Below are 21,686 nucleotides of genomic sequence, written 5' to 3' on the forward strand. Positions count from 1 at the left end.
ACCAATATGTGCAAAATATAGAAACTATTATATACTACTGACTTTGAAGTAAACAGGTTCATTATCAGGAAACCTCCCATGAATGCTCACTAAAGTGCTGGCATATGTGTTATAAAGATTGTGCATACCCTAAATACTGGATTTTACATTTCTTGCTTTTATTGTCATGACTGGTTCCGTGATAACCTTCTGAACTACCTGGTGTTCTGAGCATTTGTGTGTGCTTTATGCTCCACAGTGCCTCTTATTGGCAGTCCTACAGCTTAAGTTAAATGTCTGCATATTCCTGGTTGGGGGTGGCTGAGTAAGTTAATGAGTTAGTCATGTACAACGTAAAGCACTGTTTTTACTTGATAGGAATGGCACTCGGTCAGGATAGCTGCATACGTTTGCTTTTATTGCCCAATACTTTTTGACCCTTCTCCCCTACTTTTTTGCCCTCTTCATAATATTCTGTTTATTTCAGTGGATGAATTGAATGACACTATAGCTGCTAATTTGAGTGACACTGAGTTTTATGGTGGTGAGTTATGGTGATTGTAACTGATATTCTCTCCTTCATTGTAGAATTTAGTTCACTAACTTCACCTCCATGGCTATTTAACCTTATTTCTTTATGAGATTTCTAGTTATATGTTTAATACCATAGTATAAATGTATGTTTCTTATGAAATTTACCTATAAACTTTGAAGCATGCCACTAGAGCATTTTCCATGATGTATGTGTAATAATGAAACCTGTTGTAACTGTTTGCGTGTAAAGAACCATTTCACTGATTTGGAAAAACCTTTCACGTACGTTCAGAATTATGTTTTCCATGTTTTGTTCTATTCCTAACTTTTCTTGTGAACTAAGTAAGAGTTGGCAGGGTGCATTAACTTGCTAGAATACTGACTCATCAAAACTTTTAGCAATTAACGTTAAGTGGATTTCATAGTAAATCATCCCATTTCTCATCTGTTTTCATGTGACATTGTCAATATAATTAGTAATAGCATTTCTCTCTTAGTTTTGTTTAAAAACAAGTCAAACCCAGTCACTGTCTTCAGTGGAAGTAATCTTTTTAAAAGTAGAGCATTTAACTTCATTATTGTAGATAGAAATGAATTTGATTTCCTTAAGGGAAATGTTCTCAAGTAGAGTCTATGAATGAAAATAATGGGTTTTGGATAAAGGGTCCTCTTAATTATCCATAAGGCAGAATTTCTGCTGTATTAATTTCTCATCCTTGAGATATAAGTAAAAAACATTAAGGTCTCATCAGTGACCAACATAGACACTCCACAACTGCTGCTTTCTTTTATTTTATTTGAATATACTCCTGAAAAATATGGGCCCCAAGACCGTTCCCAAAGTGATTTTAAAGGAGTAAGTTTCCCCCCTACAGTCTGTAAATTCTTAGGAAAACTAATTTTTCTCAAGTAATACCTCTTCTGGCATTGAATGTTTTCTTCTGAGAAATGAGAATAATCATAGTATATTTCCTTTTCATTAAATTTGTATAAGCATCAAGTAGATAATGCATTAAAGAGTTGAAAACCTTCAGTGGCTATAAAACCTTAAGATGACATAATTTCTGCTCCAAGATTTTCTAAGAAACCTTCAGAAGACAAGGCTATGTTTTGGAAAGGCCTCCACAAAAAAGAAGATGGCCCGTATAACTATCCCTAAGATCTTTGACTTAGACCCTCTTTATTTTTTTATTGAGGAAAACGATTTCCATTTATTTAACTCCATCATTATTCTTCATTTGTGGCATAATATTTGCAAGACCTCTGTCAGTAACTCTCTACTTTTGTTTTCCATAAACCTTGCAGTTTGAGGATGTTAATATGAGTAATCAGTAGTATTGGCTATAATGTTGTCCCCATTATAAACAAGAATACCCCTTCTATAACCATATCTTTATAAAAACCTAACATCTTCCAGAAGATAGACAGTTAATTTTTGCTTTGACCTAAGCACTAATCCTAAGAGAAATGTAGCTCAATAACACGATTTCCTCTCCATGTCAACATTTTGAAAATTTTCTAACCCACAGAAAATTTGTAAAAACCTAACCCAAATTAAGGGAATATACAAAAGGAAAACAGTCCTTATTATTAGTGCTTATGCAACCAAGGTTGTTTCTGTTCCTGGGTAACTTGAGTAAGTGTAAGTGATGACTACTTATAACGCAGAGAGTGTGTATGTGTAGCTTAACAAATTTCACAATTAATGTTAAATAGCTTAAAAAGGGATTGGAATTTTTAGACAGCTTTTTTGACAATGAAGTGTTTATAGAAATACATATTATAAGGTGTAATGCGTATTGATTTTCTTGTTTGCAGCTAAATCAAGTAGAGAGAGGCCACCAACATTTTTAACTCCAGAGGGCAATGCAAGTAACAAAGAGGAATTAAGGGGAAATGTGCTTTCACTGGAGTGCATTGCAGAAGGACTGTGAGTTCACACTTTCTGTCCTGAAATACATTTCTTATAAAAATATAGTAGGTTGGTAGAGAGGTGTTAGTAATATCATAGGAGGAGTCACTGTCTTCTACTAATTCTACCAAGCATCAAGAAAAATTTGGTAATTATTTCCAAAGTAGGCATATGAATCTCATATTGTTGTTAAAATATTTTGTTAATGTAATAGTAATCATATTGAAATAAGTATCAGTAATCACCTTATGATTGTTGAAATATTATCTCATATTATTGTTTAAATATTTTGTTAATGTAGTACTGTTATCTTAAAATAAGTGTCAGTAATCACCTTGTGACTGCTATGATTATAATTAGAGGACATTATTTTGCTAGTTTGTAACCAACCACCTCAAATTTCTTTAAAAATAATAGCTATTTATTACTGATCACTTGTCGAGAGGTCTACAGAGCAGTTGTCTTCTAACCAGCTGGGTTGGGCTAATTTCAGTTAAGCATGCTCATGAATCTGCTAGGTGACTCAGCAGCGGGTCCACTGCCCTTGGAGTCTACCGGCTGTTAGCTGGGGCATCTCAGTTGATAGCCTAAGTTGCTAACATCTCTCTTGCAGTCTCGTCCTGGCTTGTTCTCCTAACAACAGACAACATGCACAGGGCCTGCCTCTTAAATCCTAGCCTCAGAACTGGCACGCTGTCCTTTCACCTACTTCCTATTGGCAGGTCACAAGGCCAAGCCTAGACTCTTTGAAATAACTCATCTGTGCACAGTTCAAAATTGAAGCCACCCCAGAACTGACGTGCCTTTAACAGGAGTTACAGGGAGGCCTCGCCCAGATACAAAAGCAACTGTGATGTTAGCTCTGTGTTACAAGGAATTTCTGTATAGTCCCTGTCTTCTGCCTGACACAGAGCAAGCACCATTGGTATGGGCACATCTGCTGAAAAACTGGAATAGAATCTCAGAAACATGCTGCCCTTACATGTGATTCCTGCTGTCCTTGACAGGCAACTCATTGGTCTCACATTCCTTCCTGAATCAAGGAAAACTTGACTTAAGGAGGCACATGGAGGCCTCTGCTGGCCGAGGCAGGAAATCACACTATGCGTTACTCAGCTCTGCCAGCTACAGAAAACCAGCAAAACCCCCTTTTAAAGATATGTTAAAACCCTATCTCTTCTGCTAGAATTAAGAAAAAAAAATCCTCCCAATTTCCATCGTTATGGTGTAAGATAGTGGCATAATCTGCCAGCCTACAACTTTTGGGAGCAGAAGGTACCTATTCTCACAAGTTAATGACTTCTTTTCCCACAAATGACATATTTCATAAAAAAACTAAAATATGGTTGGTATTTGGAAATTTCACAATACTCCCAAAAGAATTTTTAAAACTTTGGAGTGTTGTAAAACCAAGATTGGGACTCTATCACTTATAAACCAACCATCAGACTTATAAAACCAAAATATTTATAATTCCTGACAATGGCTGAGTACAGTAGCTGGCCTCCAAAACAGTTCATGACTTTTTCATAATTTCAAACTATGAAACTATGCTTCCATCTCCTTCTTACCTTCATATCATCTAAGATGCAGAGTAGTCTGATTATAAGGAAATGTCAATATGTTATCAGATTCCACATATATATAGTTTTTCAAAATCTACTTATTTTTATATTTACAGCATGTTTTAATTCTAGAAGCTGTTTCATCAGATACATATGCTCAGTTTATTTCTTACTCAACCAAATAAACCAAACCAATATTATAATCAATTAATCCCACTTGCATTTCTTTTTTTTGTTTGTTTTTGCTTGAACCATAATTTATTATTTCTGATCCATGTGATGACTGGGCTAAGCTTTTTTAAAATTATTTTTTATTTTCCATAGGTTATTGGGGTATGGGCGGTGTTTGGTTACATGAGTAAGTTATTTAGTGGTGATTTGTGAGATTTTGGTGCACCCATCACACTATTTTTGGTAGTCTTTTATCCCTCAACTCCCTCCACCCTTCCCCCGAAGTCCCCAAAGTCCATTGTATTATTCTTATGCCTATGTGTCCTAACAGCTTAGCTCCCACGTATCAGCGAGAACATACGGTGTTTGGTTTTCCGTTCCTGAGTTACTTCACTTAGAATAATAGTCTCCATTCTCATCCAGGTCACTGCAAATGCCATTAATTCATTCCTTTTATGGCTGAGTAGTATTCCATCATATATATATATATATATGTCACAGTTCTTTATCCACTCATTGATTGATGGGCATTTGGGTTGGTTCCACGATTTTGCAATTGCAAACTGAGAGGCTATAAGCATGCGTGTGCAAATTAAGTATCTTCTTTGTATAATGACTTCTTTTCCACTGGGTAGATACCAAGTGGTGGGATTGCTGGATCAAATGGCAGTTCTACTTTTGGTTCTTTAAGGAATCTCCACACTGTTTTCCATAGTGTCTGTACTAGTTTACATTCCCATCAACAGTGTAGAAGTGTTCCCTGATAACCGCATCCATACCAACATCTACTGTTTTTTGATTTTTTGGTTATGGCCATTCTTGCAGGAGTAAGGCGGTATTGCATTGTTGTTTTGATGTCATTTCCCTGATCATTAGTGATGTTGAGCATTTTTTCATGTTTGTTGGCCATTTGTATATCTTCTTTTGAGAGTGGCCTATTCATGTCCTTAGCCCACTTTTCGATGAGATTTTCTGTTTTTTCTTGCTGATTTGTTTGAGTTTGTTGTAGATTCCGGATATTAGTCCTTTGTCAGATGTATAGATTCTGAAGATTTTCTACCACTGTGTGGGTTATCTGTTTTCTCTGCTGAGTTTGTTGTAGATTCTGGATGTTAGTCCTTTGTCAGATGTATAGATTCTGAAGACTTTCTGCCACTCTGTGGGTTATGTGTTGTCTCTGCTGACTGTTGTTTTTACCATGCAAAAGCTCTTTCATTTAATTAAGTCCCAGCTACTTATCTTTGTTTTTATAGCATTTGCTTTCAGGTTCTTGGTCATGAATTTCTTGCCTAAGCCAATGTCTAGAAGGGGTTTTCCAAAGGTATCTTCTAAAATTTTTATAGTTTCAGCTCTTAGATTTAAGTCCTTAATTCATCTAGAGTTGGTTTTTATATAAGGTGAGAGATAAGATCCAGTTTCATTCTCCTACATGCGGCAGGCCAATTATCCCAACACCAATTGTTGAAAAGGGTGTCCTTTCCCCACTTTATGTTTTTGTTTGCTTTGTTGAAGATCAGTTGGCTGTAAGCATTTAGGTTTATTTCTGGGTTCTCTATTCTGTTCCACTGGTCTACTTGCCTATTTTTATACCACTATCAAGCTGTTTTGGTGACTTGGCCTTATAGTATAGTTTGAAATCAGGTAGTGTGAGGCCTCCAGATTTTGTTCGTTTTGCTTAGTCTTGCTTTGGCTATGTGGGCTCTTCTTTGGGTCCATATGAATTTTAGAATGGTTTTTTCTAGTTCTTTAAAGAATGATGGTGGTATTTTGATGGGGATTGCATTGAATTTGTAGATTGCCTTGGCAGTATGTCATTTTCACAATATTGATTCTACCGATCCATGAGCATGGGATGTGTTTTCATTTGTGTCGTCTGTGATTTCTTTCTGTAGTGTTTTGTAGTTTTCCTCGTAGAGGTCTTTTGCCTCCTTGGTTAGGTATATTCCTAAGGGTTTTTTTAGTTTGTTTGTTTGTTTTTGACAGCTATTACAAAGGGGGTTGAGTTCTTGATCTGACTCTCCACTTGGTCGCTGTTGGTGTATAGAAAAGCTACTGATTTGTGTACATTAGTCTTGTATCTGGAAACTTTGCTGAATTCTTTTATCAGTTCTAGGGGCTTTCTGGAGAAGTTTTTAGGGTTTTCAAGGTAAACGATCATATCATCAGCAAACAGTGATAGTTTGACTTCCTCTTTACCAATTTGGATACTCTTTATTTCTTTCTCTTGTCTGATTGCTCTGGCAAGGACTTCCAGTACTATGTTGAAGAGGAGTGGTTAAGAGTGGACATTCTTGTCTTATTCCAGTTCTCAGAGGGAATGCTTTCAACTTTTCCCCACTCAGTATTATGTTGGCTATGGGTTTGACATGGATGGCTTTTATTACATTGAGGTATGTTCCTTGTATGCCAGTTTTGTTGAGAATTTTAATCATAAAGGGATGCTGGATTTTGTCAGATGCTTTTTCTGCATCTATTGAGATAATCATGCGATTTTTGTTTTTCATATGCTTATGTAGTATATCACATTTATTGACTTGTGTATGTTAAACCATCCCTGCATCCCTAGTATACAACCCACTTGGTCATGGTGGGTTATCTTTTTGATATGTTGCTGGATTCGGTTACCTAGTATTTTGTTAAGGATTTTAGCATCTATCTTCATCAGAGATATCAGTCTGTAGTTTCTTTTTTGGTTATGTCCTTTCCTGGTTTTGGTATTAGGGTGATGCTGGCTTCATAGAATGAATTGGGGAGGGTTCCCTCTTTCTCTATCCTGTGGAATAGTGTCAAAAGGATTGGTACCAATTCTTCTTTGAATGTCTGGTAGAATTCTGCTGTGAATCCATGTGGTCATGGACTTTTTTTGGTTGTTAATTTTTTAATTACTATTTCAACCTTGCTGCTTTTTATTGGGCTTTTTAAGGTATCTAATTCTTCCTGATTTAAGCTAAGAGGGTTGTATTTTTCCAGGAATTTGTCTATCTCTTTTAGGTTTTCTAGTTCATGTGTGTAAAGGTGTTCATAGCAGCCTTGAATGAGCTTTTGTATTTTGGTGATGTTAGTTGTAATATCTCCCGTTTCATTTGTTGATGAGGTTATTTGGATTTTCTCTCTTCTTTTCTTGGTTAAATCTTGCTAATGGTCTATCAATTTTATTTATCTTTTCAAAGAACCAGCTTTTTGTTTCATTTATCTTTTGTATTTTTTGTTTGTTTGTTTCAGTTTCACTTAGTTCTGCTCTGATTTTATCTCCTTTCTTCTTCTGGGTATGGGTTCGGTTTGTTCTTGTTTCTCTAGTTACTTGAGGTATGACCTTAGACTATCAGTTTGTGCTCTTTCAGTCTTTTTGATATAGGCATTTAGGGCTATGAACTTTCTTCTTAGCACCGCCTGTGCTGTATCCCAGAGGTTTTGATAGGTTGTGTCACTATTGTCGTTCAGTTAGAATAATTTTTAATTTCCATCTTGATTTTGTTTTCTACCCAGTGATCATTCAGGTTATTTAATTTCCATGTTTTTGCATGGCTTTGAAGGTTCCTTTTGGAGTTGATTTCCACTTTTATTCCACTGTGGTCTGAGAGAGTGCTTGATATAATTTCAATTTTCTTAAATTTATTGAGGCTCATTTTGTGGCCTATCATATGGTCCATCTTCAAGAAAGTTCCATGTGCTATTGAATGGAATGTGTATTCTGGGTGGCTAGAAAGATGGCTGAATAGGAACAGCTCCAATCTGCAGCTCCCAGTGAGATCAATGCAGAAGGTGGGTGATTTCTGCATTCCCACTGAGGTACTCAGCTCATCTCATTGGGACTGGTTAGACAGTGTGTGCAGTCCACAGAGGGCGAGTCGAAGCAGGGTGGGGTCGTCGTCTCACTCAGGAAGTGCGAGGGATCAGGGAACTCCCTCCACTAGCCAAGGGAAGCCATGACGGACTGTGCCATGAGGAATGGTGCATTCCGGCCCAAGATACTACGCTTTGCCCATGGCCTTCACCACCTGCAGACCAGGAGATTCCCTGGGTTGCCTTCAGCACCAGGGCCCTGGGTTTCAAGCAAAAAACTGGGCGACCATTTGGGTAGACACCAAGCCAGCTGCAGGAGGTTTTTTTTTTTTTTTTTTCCATACCCCAGTGGTGCCTGGAACACCAATGAGACAGAATCATTCACTCCCCTGGAAAGGGAGCTGAAGCCAGGGAGCCAAGTGATCTAGCTCAGTGGATCTCACCCGCTTGGAGCCCAGCAAGCCAAGATCCACTGGCTTGAAATTCTTGCTGCCAGCACAGCAGTCTGAAGTCGACCTCGGATGCTCTAACTTGGTGGAGGATGGGCGTCTGCCATTACTGAGGCTTGAATAGGCAGTTTTCCCCTTACAGTGTAAACAAACCTGCCAGGAAGTTTGAACTTGGCAGAGCCTACCACAGCTCGGCAAAGCTGCTGTAGCCAGACTGCCTCTCTAGATTCCTCCTCTCTGGGCAGGGCATCTCTGAAAGAAAGGCAGCAGCCCCAGTCAGGGAGTTCCATGTGCTATCTCCCTGAGACAGAACACCTGGGGGAAGGGGCAGCTGCAGGTGCAGCTTCAGCAGATTTAAACATTCCTGCTGCTAGCTCTGAAGAGAGCAGCTGATCTCCCAGCACAGCACTAGAGTTCTGCTAAGGGACAGACTGCCTCCTCAAGTGGGCCCCTGAGGCCCATGCCGCCTGACTAGGAGTCACCTCCCAGCAGGGGTTGACAGACACCTCATACAGGAGAGCTCCAGCTGGCATCTGGCAGGTGCCCTTCTGGGATGAAGCATCCAGAGGAAGGAACAGGCAGCAATCTTTGCTGTTCTGCAGACTCCGCTGGTGATACCCAAGCAAACAGGGTCTGGAGTGGATCTCCAGCAAACTCCAGCAGACCTGCAGCAGAGGGGCCTACTGTTAGAACAAAAACTAACAAACAGAAAGAAGTAGCATCAACATCAACAAAAAGGACATCCACACAAAAAAACCCATCTGAAGGGGTCACCAACATCAAAGACCAAAAGTAGATAAATCCACAGAGATGAGGAAAAACCGGTACAAAAGGGCTGAAAGTTCCAAAAATGAGAATGCCTCTTCTCATCCAAAAGATCACAACTACTCACCAGCAAGAGAACAAAACTGGACAGAGAATGAGTTTGACGAATTGACAGAAGTAGGCTTCAGAAGGTGGGTAATAGTAATATTACCTTCAGAAGGTGGGTAATAGCTCCTCTGAGCTAAAGGAGCTTGTTCTAACCCAATGCAAGGAAGCTAAGAACCTTGAAAAAAGGTTAGAGGAATTGCTAATTAGAATAACCAGTTTAGAGAAGAACATAAATGACCTGATGGAACTGAAAAACACAGCACAGGACCTTTGTGAATCATACACAAGAATCAGTAGCTAAATCAATCACGCGGAAGAAAGGATAACAGAGATTGAGGATCAACTTAATGAAATAAAGTGTGAAGACAAGATTAGAGAAAAAAAGAATGAAAAAGAATGAACGAAGCCTCCAAAAAATATGGGACTATGTGAAAAGACCAAACCTACATTTGATTGGTGTACCTGAAAGTGACAGGGAGAATGGAACCAAGTTGGAAAACACTTTTCAGAATATTATCCAGGAGAACTTCCCCAACCTAGCAGGACAGGCCAGCATTCAAATTCAGGAAATACAGAGAACACCGTAAAGATACTCCTCAAGAAGAACAACCCCAAGACACACAATCATCAGATTCACCAAGGTTGCAATTAAGTAAAAAATGTTAAGGGCAACCAGAGAGAAAGGTTGGGTTATCCACAAAGGGAAGCCCATCAGACTAACAGCAGATCTCTCAGCAGAAACCCTACAAGCCAGAAGAAAGTGGGGGCCAATATTCAACATTCTTAAAGAAAATAATTTTCAACTCAGAATTTCATATCCAGCCAAACTAAGCTTCATAAGTGAAGGAGAAATAAAATCCTTTACAGACAAGCAAATGCTGATGGATTTTGTCACCAACAGGCCTGCTTTACAAGACCTCCTGAAGGAAGCGTTAAATATGGAAAGAAAAAACTGGAACCAGTCACTGCAAAAACATACCAAATTGTAAACACTATCGACACTATGAAGAAACTGCATCAACTAATGGGCAAAATAACCAGCTAGCATCATAATGACAGGATCAAATTCACACATAACAATATTAACCTTAAATGTAAATGGGCAGGCCAGGCGCGGTGGCTCATGCCTGTAATCCCAGCACTTTGGGAGGCCGAGGCGGGTGGATCACAAGGTCAGGAGATCCAGACCACAGTGAAACCTCGTCTCTACTAAAAATACAAAAAAAATTAGCCGGGCGCGGTGGGGGGCGCCTGTAGTCCCAGCTACTCAGGAGGCTGAGGCAGGAGAATGGCATGATCCCAGGAGGCGGAGTTTGCAGTAAGCCAAGATCGCACCACTGCACTCCAGCCTGGGGAACAGAGCCAGACTACATCTCCAAAAAAAAAAAAAAAGTAAATGGGCTAAATGCCCAAATTAAAAGACACAGACTGGCAAATTGGAAGAATCAAGACCCATCAGTGTGCTGTATTCAGGAGACCCATCTCATGTGCAAATACACACATAGGCTCAAAATAAAGGGATGGAGGAATATTTACCAAGCAAATGGAAAGCAAAAAAAAAAAAGCAGGAGTTGCAATCGTAGTCTCTGATAAAACAGACTTTAAACCAACAAAGATCAAAAAACAAAAAGACAAGGGTATTACATAATGGGAAAGGGCTCAATGCAACAAGAACACCTAACTATCCTGAATATATATGCACACAATACAGGAGCACCCAGATTCATAAAGCAAGTTCTTAGAGACCTACAAAGAGACTTAGACTGCCACATAATAATCATGGGAGACTTTAACACCCCACTGTCAACAGATCAACGAGACAGAAAATTATCAAGGATATTTAGGACTTGAACTCAGCTCTGGACCAAGCAGACCTAATAGACATCTATAGAACTCTCCACCCCAAATCAACAGAATATACATTCTTTCCAGCACCATGTCACACTTATTCTAAAATTGACCACAGAATTGGAAATAAAACACTCCTCACCAAGTGCAAAAGAACAAAAATCATAACAGTCTGTCAGACAACACTGCAATCAAATTAGAACTCAAGATTGAGAAACTCACTCAAAACCACACAGCTACATGGAAACTGATCAACCTGCTCCTGAATGACTACTGGGTACATAACGAAATGAAGACAGAAATAGAGATGTTCTTTGAAACCAATGAGAACAAAGACACAACTTACCAGAATCTCTGGGACACCGCTAAAGCAGTGTTTAGGGGGAAATTTATAGCACTAAATGTCCACAGGACAAACTGGGAAAGATCAGAAATTGACACCCTAACATCACAGTTAAAAGAACTAGAGAAGCAACAGCAAACAAATTCAAAAGCTAGCAGAAAACAAGAAATAACTAGGATCAGAGCAGAACTGAAGGTGATAGAGACATGAAAAACCCTTCCAAAAAATCAGTGAATCCAGGAGCTGGTTTTTTGGAAAGATTAACAAAATAGACCACTAGCCAGACTAATAAAGAAGAAAAGAGAGAAGAATCAAATAGACACAATAAAAAATGATAAAGAGGGTTTCACCACTGATCCCACAGAAATACAAACTACCATCAGAGAATACTATAAACACCTCTACGCAAATAAACTAGAAAATCTAGAAGAGATGGATAAATTCCTGGACACATTCGCCCTCCCTAGACTAAACTAGGAAGAAGTCAAATCCCTGAATAGACTAATAACAAGTTCTGAAATTGAGGCCATAATTAATAGCCTACCAAGCAAAAAAAGCCCAGGAACAGATGAATTTACAGCTGAATTCTTCCAGAGGTACAAAAAGGAGCTGGTACCATTCCTTCTGAAGCTATTCCAAACAACAGAAAAAGAGGGTATCCTCCCTAACTCATTTTGTGAGGCCAGCATCATCCTGATACCAAAACCTGGCAGAGACACAACAAAAGAAGAAAATTTCAGGCCAGTATCCCTGATGAACATTGATGCAAAAATCCTCGATAAAATACTGGCAAACCGAATCCAGCAGCACATCAAAAAGCTTATCCACCACAATCAAGTCGACTTCATCCCTGGGATGCAAGGCTGGTTCAACATATGCAAATCAATAAACATAATCCATCTCATAAACAGAACCAATGATAAAAACCACATGATTATCTCAATAGATGCAGAAAAAGCCTTCGACAAAATTCAACAGCACTTCATGCTAAAATCTCTCAATAAAATAGGTATTGATAGAATATATCTCAAACTAATAAGAGCTGTTTATGACAAACCCACAGCCAATACCATACTGAATGGGCACAAGCTGGAAACATTCCCTTTGAAAACTGGCACAAGTCAAGGATGCCCTCTCTCACCACTACTATTCAACATAGTGTTGGAAGTTCTGGCCAGGGCAATCAGGCAAGAGAAAGAAATAAAGCATATTCAAATAGGAAGAGAGGAAGTCAAATTGTCTCTGTTTGCAGATGACCTGATTGTATATTTAGAAAACCCATCATCTCTGCCCAAAATCTTCTTAAGCTGGTAAGCGACTTCAGCAAAACCTCAGGATACAAAAATCAATGTGCAAAAATCACAAGCATTCCTCTACTAAATGTCCAATAGTAGACAAACAGAGAGCCAAATCATGAGTGAACTCCCATTCACAATTGCTACAAAGAGAATAAAATACCTAGGAATACAACTTACAAGGGATGTGAATGACCTCTCCAAGAAGAACTACAAACCACTGCTCAAGGAAAGAAGTGAGGTCATAAACAAATGGAAAAACATTCCATGCTCATGGATAGGAAGAATCAGTATCATGAAAATGGCCATACTACTCAAAGTAATTTATAGATTCAATGCTATCCCCATCAAGCTACCATTGACTTTCTTCACAGAATTAGAAAAAACTACTTTAAATTTCATATGGAACCAAAAAGGAGCCCATATAGCCAAGACAATCCTAAACAAAAAGAACATAGCTGGGGGCATCACGATACCTTACTTCAAACTATATTACAAGGCTACAGTAACCGAAACAGCATGGTACTGGTACCAAACTGATGCTGGTACCAAAACGGAACAGAACAGAGGCCTCAGAAATAACGCCACACATCTACAACCATGTGATCTTTGACAAACCTGACAAAAGCAATGGAGAAAGGATTCCCTGTTTAATAAATGGTACTAGGAAAACTGGCTACCCATAAGCGGAAAACTGAAACTGGATCCCTCCCTTACACCTTATACAAAAATTAACTCAAGATATATTAAAGACTTAAATATTAGACCTAAAACCATAAAAACCCTAGAAGAAAACCTAGGCAATACCATTCACGACAGGCATGGGCAAAGACTTCATGACTAAAACACCAAAAGCAATGGCAACAAAAGTCAAAACTGACAAATGTGATCTAATTAAAGAGTTTCTGCACAGCAAAAGAAAGAGCAGTTGAAAGAGACAAAGAGGGACATTATATAATGGTAAAAGGCCTTGTCCAGGAAAATATAACAATCCTAAACATACATATACCTAACACTGGAGCTCCTAAATTTATAAAACAATTACTAATAGACCTAAGAAATGAGATAGACAGCAACACAGTAATAGTAGGGATGAGAGTAAATTTTTGCAATCTATCCATCTGACAAAGGTCTAATATCCAGAATTTACAAGGAACTTAAACAGATTTGCAAGAAAAAGCAAAAGCAACCTCATCAAAAAGTAAACAAAGGATATGAGCAGACACTTCTCAAAAGAAGACATTTATGCAGCCAACAAACATGAAAAAAAGCTCATCATCACTGGTCATTGGAGAAGTGCAAATCAAAAGCACAATGGGATACCATCTCATGCCAGTTAGAATTGTAATCATTAAAAAGTCAGGAAACGACAGATGCTGGAGAGGATGTGGAGAAATAGGAACACTTTTACACTGTTGGTGGGCATGTCAATAGTTCAACCCACTTTGGAAGACAGTATGCCAATTCCTCAAGGATCTAGAACCAGAAATAGCATTTGACCCAGCAATCCCATTACTGGGTATGTACCCAAAGGATTATAAATCATTCTACTATAAATGATTATAAATACATCATTCTACTATATTCTGCTGTTCTGTATCTTTTAAGTGGAGCACTTAGGCCATTTACATTCAATGTTAGTATTGAGATGTGAGGTACCCTTGCATACACATGCACACGTATGTTTATTGCAGCACTATTCATAATAGCAGAGACTTGAAACCAACCCAAATGCCCATCAATAATAGACCAGATAAAGAAAATGTAGCACATATACACCATGGAATACTATGCAGCCATAAAAAGGGATGAGTTCATGTCCTTTGTAGGGACATGGATGCAGCTAGAAACATCATTCTCAGCAGACTAACACAGGAACAGAAAACCAAACACCACGTGTTCTCACTCATAAGTGGGAGTTGAACAAAGAGAACACATGGACACAGGGAGGGGAACATCACACACTGGGGCCTGTTGAGGGGTGGGGGGGCTAGGGGAGGGATAGCATTAGGAGAAATACCTAATGTAGATGACGCGTTGGTGGGTGCAGCAAAGCACCATGGCATGTGTGTACCTATGTAACAAACCTGCACGTTCTGCACATGCATCCCAGAATTTATAGTAAAAAATACACATAAATAAAATTTTAAAAAAACAAAAATAAATTTAAAAAAAGAATGTGTATTCTGCAGTTGTGGGATGAAATGTTTTGTATATATCTGTTAAGTCTATTTGTTTCAAGGTATAGTTTAAATCCATTGTTTCTTTGTTGACTTTCTGTCTTGATGACCTGTCTAGTGCTGTCATTGGAGTGCTGAAATTCCATACTATTACTGTGTTGCTGTCTATCTCATTTCTTAGGTCTATTAGTAATTGTTTTATAAATTTAGGAGCTCCAGTGTTAGGTATATGTATGTTTAGGATTGTTATATTTTCCTGGACAAGGCCTTTTACCATTATATAATGTCCCTCTTTGTCTCTTTCAACTGCTCTTGCTTTAAAGTTTGTTTTGACTGATACAAGAATAGCTACCTCTGCTTGCTTTTGGTGTCCATTTGCATGAAATGCCTTTTTCCACTCCTTTACTTTAATTTTATGTGAGTCCTTATGCATTAGGTGAGTCTCCTGAAGGCAGCAGATAGTTGGTGGTGAGTTCTTACCCATTCTGCAGTTCTGTATCTTTTAAGTGGAGCATTTAGCCCATTTACATTCAATGTTAGTATTAAGATGTGAAATGCCCTTGCATTCATTGTGCTATTTGTTGCCTGTGTACCTTGGGTTTTTTGTTTTTTGTTTTTGCTTTTTAAATTATATTTTTGTTTTATAGGTCCTGTGTGATTTATGCTTTAAAGAGGTTCTGTTTTGATGTGTTTCCAGGATTTGTTTTAAGATTTAGAACTCCTTTTAGCAGTTCTTGTAGTGGTGGTTTGGTAATGGCAAATTCTCTCAGCATTTGTTTGTCTGAAGAAGACTGTATCTTTCCTTCAAATATGATGCTTAGTTTTGCTGGATAAAAAATTCTTGATTGATAATTGTTTTGTTTGTGGAGGCTGAAGATAGGGCCCCAATCCCTTCTAGCTTGTAGGGTTTCTGCTGAGAACTCTGCTGTTAATCTGATAGATGTCCCTTTATAGGTTACCTCATGCTTTTGTCTCACAGCTCTTAAGATTCTTTCCTTCATCTTAACTTTGGATAACCTGATGACAGTGTGCCTAGACATCTTTTTGAGATGAATTTTCCAGGTGTTCTTTGTGCTTCCTGTATTTGAATGTCTAGGTCTCTAGCAAGGCCAGAAAAGTCTTCCTCGATTATTCCTCCAAATATGTTTTCCAAACTTTTAGATTTCTCTTATTCCTCAGGAACACTGAGTATTCTTAGGTTTGGTCATTTAACATAATCCCAGACTTCTTGGAGGCTTTGTTCATATTTTCCTATTCTTTTCTTTTTGTATTTGTTGGATTGGGTTCATTAAAAGACCTGTCTTCAAACTCTTAATTTCTCTCTTCTACTTGTTCAGTTCTATTGCTGAGATTTTTCAGAGCATTTTGCATTTCTATAAGTGTGTCCGATGTTTCCTGAAGTTTTGATTATTTTTTCTTCGTGGTATCTATTTCCTTGACTATTTCTCCCTTTGCTTTTTGTATTGTTTTTTGGATTTCCTTACATTGGGCTTTGCCTTTCTCTGGTGCCTCTCTGATAAGCTTAATAACTAACCTCCTGAATTCTTTTTCAGGTAAATCAGGGATTTCTTCTTGGTTTGGATCCCTTGCTGGTGAAATAGTGTGATTCTTTGGGGGTTGTTAAAAAGCCTTGTTTTGTCATATTACTAGAGTTGGTTTTCTGGTTCCTTCTCATTTGGGTAGATTCTGTCAGAAGGGAAGTCTAGAGCTGAAGTCTGTTGTTCAGATTGTTTTGTCCCATGGGGTTTTCCCTTAATGTAGTACTCTCCCCTTTTTCATATGGATGTGGCTTCCTGTGAGCCAGGCCGCAGTGATTGTTATCTCTCTTCTGGGTCTAGCCACCCAGCAAGTCTACCCAGCTCCAGGCTGCTACTGGAGTTTGCACAGAGTCCTGTGATGTGAACCGTCAGTCTCTCCATCATGGATACCAGCACCTGTTCCGGTGGAGGTGGCAAGGGGTTGAAATGAACTCTGTGAGGGTTTTTAGCTTTCGTGGTTTAATGTTCTATTTTTGTGCTGGTTGGCCTCCTGCCAGGAGGTGGTGCTTTCCAGAGAGCATCAGTTGTGGTAGTATGGAGAGGAACTGGTGGTGATTGGAGCCCTAGAACTCCCAAGATTATACGCCCTTTGTCTTCAGCTACCAGGGTTGGTAGGGAAGGCCCATCAGGTGGGGGTAGGGCTAGGCATGTCTGAGCTCAGACTCTTTGGGTGGGTCTTGCTGTGGCTGCTGTTGGGGAGGGAGTGAGGTTCCCAGGTCAATGGAGTTGTGTACCTAAGAGGATTATGGCTGCCTCTGCTATGCAGGTTGTCGGGGAAGCGAGGGAAATCCGGCAGTCACAGGCCTCACCCAGCTCCCACGCAAACCAAAAGGCCAGTCTCACTCCCACAGTGCCTACCCTAACAGCCCCAAGTCTGTTTCCAGGCAGTGGGTGAGCAGGGCTTGAGCACTTGCCGCAGACTATCCACCTCCCAGCTGCAAAAGAAAAGGGCTTAGTTCTTCCCCTGCCTGTGGAGTCTGCACGCTGGATTCACGCCTTCCCCCGAGTTCTGGCCAGGAGGTTTCTCGCCTGGTTCAAATTGTTATAAAGTTCAGCTGGAAACTTCCTTCTCCCTGTGGCATTTTCCCCACACCTCTGGCTGCCCTCCTGAAGGATCCCTGTGGTGCCAGGCAGGAATGGCCTGCTTGGGGACCCAGTGAATTCACAGGGTCTTTCCTGCTGCCTCCTCTACCCCTGTATTTCACTCAGCTCTCTAAATTGACTCAGCTCCAGGTAAAGTCAGAAACTTCTCCCACAAACTAAACCTTCAGTTTCTCACTTTTGCAGTTTGGGCACTCGCAGTATTTGGGGTATCTCCCGGGTCCTGCAATAGTAGCCCAGTTCCTTCAGAGAGCCTGTGAGTCCTCTCAGCAGGTTTGTTCTTGCAGTCATTCTGGAGCTAAAATTCACGATGCAAGCCTCCACATGCTGCTCTGTCAGTCCGCATCAGAGCTGCAATCTAGTTCTGCCTCCCATCTGCCATGATGATCCCTTCTGGGCTGAGCTGTTCTTATTCAGAGTCACTTGCATTTCTATTGACAAATATTGTTATCTTCTTGAGGGCCTGGACCATACTTTCTTCATCATCTTCCCAACATACAGCTCAGTGCTTGGTGTATAGTTCAGTGCTTAGGAAATTTTTGTGTTGAATGGATTTTTATTTTACCTTCATGAAAACTTTCTAAAGTTATTAGTTCAAGTCAAGCTTTATTATCCCCATTAAGGCAACTAAGGAAACTAAGCCTCAAAAAGACCAGAAATCCAGGGACAGGGTTGGAATTCTAAAGATCTTCTAACTCCAAACCTATATTCTGACTTTTCATCTGTCTCCGTATTTCATGACAATAAAAAACACAGTTGGGGCCAGGTGCGGTGGCTCATGCCTGTAATCCCAGCACTTTGGGAGGCTGAGGCGGGTGGATCACAAGGTCAGGAGATCGAGACCATACTGGCTAAAACCGTGAAACCCCATCTCTACTAAAATACAAAAAATTAGCCGGGCGTGGTGGCAGGCACCTGTAGTCCCAGCTACTCGGGAGGCTGAGGCAGGAGAATGGCGTGAACCCGGGAGGCGGAGCTGGCAGTGAGCCGAGATTGCGCCACTGCACTCCAGCCTGGGCGACAGAGCAAGACTCTGTCTCCAAAAAAAAAAAACACAGTTGGGTGACAAATGATATGAGTGATACCTAGGTTTGATCTATTCTTAGCAATTAGTATAATAATATTTTTAAATGTCACTAATAATGAAACTAAGGAAAGAATGCTATTTCCCTAATCACTTAGTTCACATCATCAGATAGATTGCTGTAAAATAGGAAAGTTCTTCCGTTTGATATGGAAATGTACACAAATATTTATGGTCATAGATATGTTTATGAGTTTTTCTCTGTACGTTTTTAATTCCAGCTGATGAAAAATTATAATTCAGTATCATTAATTTAATGGTAATTCTTTTGATTAACATAGTAGCTTCATGTAAAAATTTCCAGGAGTTCCTCATTAGTCACAACGATGAAAAAAGTAATTAGGCCCCATCAGTAAAGCAACTCATGCTGGCATTCACACTGCATCATTGACATCAAAGTTTGTGGTGTGCCGTAAATTAGTATAGTTCTGATTATGTGAAAATGTAAAACTGTAAGCATTATTTATAAAAGTGTGGTGCTAATTAAAATATCTATATATTTCTTAGGATTTTTTATAAAGATTTGTTACAGACTTGCATGAAAATTCACCCTCAAAAGTAGTCATAGGTGGATTTCTTTTTTGTAACATCATTATTTATTTATCCTATCAGGCCTACCCCAATTATTTACTGGGCAAAAGAAGATGGAATGCTACCCAAAAACAGGACAGTTTATAAGAACTTTGAGAAAACCTTGCAGATCATTCATGTTTCAGAAGCAGACTCTGGAAATTACCAATGTATAGCAAAAAATGCATTAGGAGCCATCCACCATACCATTTCTGTTAGAGTTAAAGGTATATTGTTTAAAATCCATTCTTCTTGCCTTCATGAGAGACCCTGAAACTTTAATTAAATGTGGTTTTCATTATATTTTTAATAATGATAAATGTAAATTTATGTCAGCATTCATGGTACCTTGACTCTCTTCTCATTGCTATTTGTAGTGCATCTAAATCAGATTAAAAATTTACTTGTTCAAATCTTCCTCACAGAAGAATCCCGATTAATAAACGTAGGAAGAATGAAGGAAATAGAAAAGTCAACATTAGAATCCCACAGTAATAACTGCAGCAGGCAAGATCAAACAATGAATGCTAAAATTAGTGGGTGAAACTTTAAGGAGAAACAGCGTATTTGCATAGCTTCAAAGTGTTTTTATCCTGCAGAAATTAATTACTGGGGAAGTTTTAGCATGTCCACAAATACTTTATTACTCCTTTTTTAGAAGATGGAGCTTACTTTCCCTCTTCTTGAGTGTATGCTGGACACTAATGAACAGAGTATGGAATCCAGGGAAATAGTAACTTTGGAGTGGAGAAACCTGGCAGACAAAATCTTAACCAAGTGATGAATGTTAGCATCAACAATAATAAGTCATGTTGATATCATATATTCCCTCACATGGTACAATTAGAAGGATTCATGACTTTTGAGATATTCTCAAAAGCCTAAAACCTCAGGTAACCATGAGAAAACATCAGACAAACCTAAGCTGTAAGACAGTCTATGAAATAAGTGACTCTTCAAAAGTGTCAAGGTCACAAAAGACAAGGAAAGACCAAGAAATTGTCAGATTGGAGACTATGACAAGTAAATGCAAAAGATGTTACAAGCAAATATGGTGTCTAGGACAGGATCCCAGGACAGAAACAAGACATTAATGCAAAAATGGGAAATAATAACAGAATGTAGAGTTTAGTTAAGTACCAGTGTTAACTTTTCATTAGGTAACTGGACCATGGTCATGTAAGATGGTAACATTAGAGGAAGCTGAGTGAAGGACATATGGAAACACTCTGTAATACCTTTGCAACTTTTCAAAAATGATGTTTTTAAGTTGCTTCCTAATTTTATATATATATATATATTCTACAGGGCTTGGAATTTATTTTATTTATTTATTTATTTTGAGTCGGAGTCTCGCTCTGTTGCCCAGGCTGGAGTATAATGGCACTATCTTGACTCACTGCAACCTCTGCCTCCTGGGTTCAAGCAATTCTCCTGCCTCAGCCTCCCAAGTAGGGGGGATTATAGGCACCCACGACCACACCCAGCTAATTTTTTGTTGTTGTTGTTGTATTTTCAATAGAGACAGGGTTTTACCATGTTGGCCAGGCTGGTTTCGAACTCCTGACCTCAAGTGATCCAGCCACCTTGGCTCCCCAAAGTGTTGGGATTACAGGCATGTGCCACCGCGCCTGACCCAGAATTTAAATTTGTGTTTCTTAGCCCTACCTATATCTGTAATTTGCTCTGTATGCTTAGATAAATCTGTCAATGTCTGATTAATTTTAATGTAAAATGAGAAAATGAGATTTGTATCAAACAGGTCTAGAAATAATACATATATGTGTGTGAGTCTCTTTAAACATTCTTTTGAAAATTTTAAGTGTTTGAAGCATCATTTATAAATCTATTTGCTCAAAAAAATGAGACTAAACAGTTTAGTGTGAAGTACTTGCTTGTATTATTAAAATAGTTCAATATGTTCTTTTGCTAAAATGCTTATTTGATTCAGAGTTTTGGTCTTTTTTCTTCCTCCTATAAAGCGGCTCCATACTGGATCACAGCCCCTCAAAATCTTGTGCTGTCCCCAGGAGAGGATGGGACCTTGATCTGCAGAGCTAATGGCAACCCCAAACCCAGAATTAGCTGGTTAACAAATGGAGTCCCAATAGAAAGTAAGTTGCCTTGACTGGTTCTAGTTGCAGTATATTTTTAGAGTGTATATACATCCCAACAATGAATAAATGGTAATAAAAAATAATTCAGGTTAAGGAAGGAAGCCACATGTATGTTAAACAGAGGCACCAAATTACCTTTGTGTTTTATTACCATTAGATATTTATTATGAGTGTGAATAGTTTATGCTGTTAACATAATGGTATGTGATGACAGGTACTTGGCAATATTTCCTGTTTTTTACGTGGATAATGGGAAGAATGACAGGGTCAGAAATAAATATCACTGAAAAGTTTAGATGATCTTCTTTGTGCAAAACATCAAGTGATTTGTGGAAATGTCATAG

The 21,686-nt window shown here is 38.9% G+C and overlaps 1 protein-coding gene across 1 annotated transcript in view; it reads left to right on the top strand.

Moving 5' to 3' along the window:
* Nucleotides 1-21,686, top strand: part of NRCAM (neuronal cell adhesion molecule) — a 261,153-nt gene that overhangs the window by 181,777 nt on the left and 57,690 nt on the right. Inside the window, exons 10-13 of the mRNA XM_011986360.1 lie at nt 467-523; nt 2,332-2,443; nt 19,268-19,452; nt 21,208-21,339. Of these exons, the coding sequence (XP_011841750.1) occupies nt 467-523; nt 2,332-2,443; nt 19,268-19,452; nt 21,208-21,339 (486 nt within the window). The remainder of the gene's footprint in view (nt 1-466; nt 524-2,331; nt 2,444-19,267; nt 19,453-21,207; nt 21,340-21,686) is intronic.

Source organism: Mandrillus leucophaeus, unplaced genomic scaffold (genome assembly GCF_000951045.1).
Source record: "Mandrillus leucophaeus isolate KB7577 unplaced genomic scaffold, Mleu.le_1.0 Scaffold298, whole genome shotgun sequence".
Taxonomy (NCBI): domain Eukaryota; kingdom Metazoa; phylum Chordata; class Mammalia; order Primates; family Cercopithecidae; genus Mandrillus; species Mandrillus leucophaeus.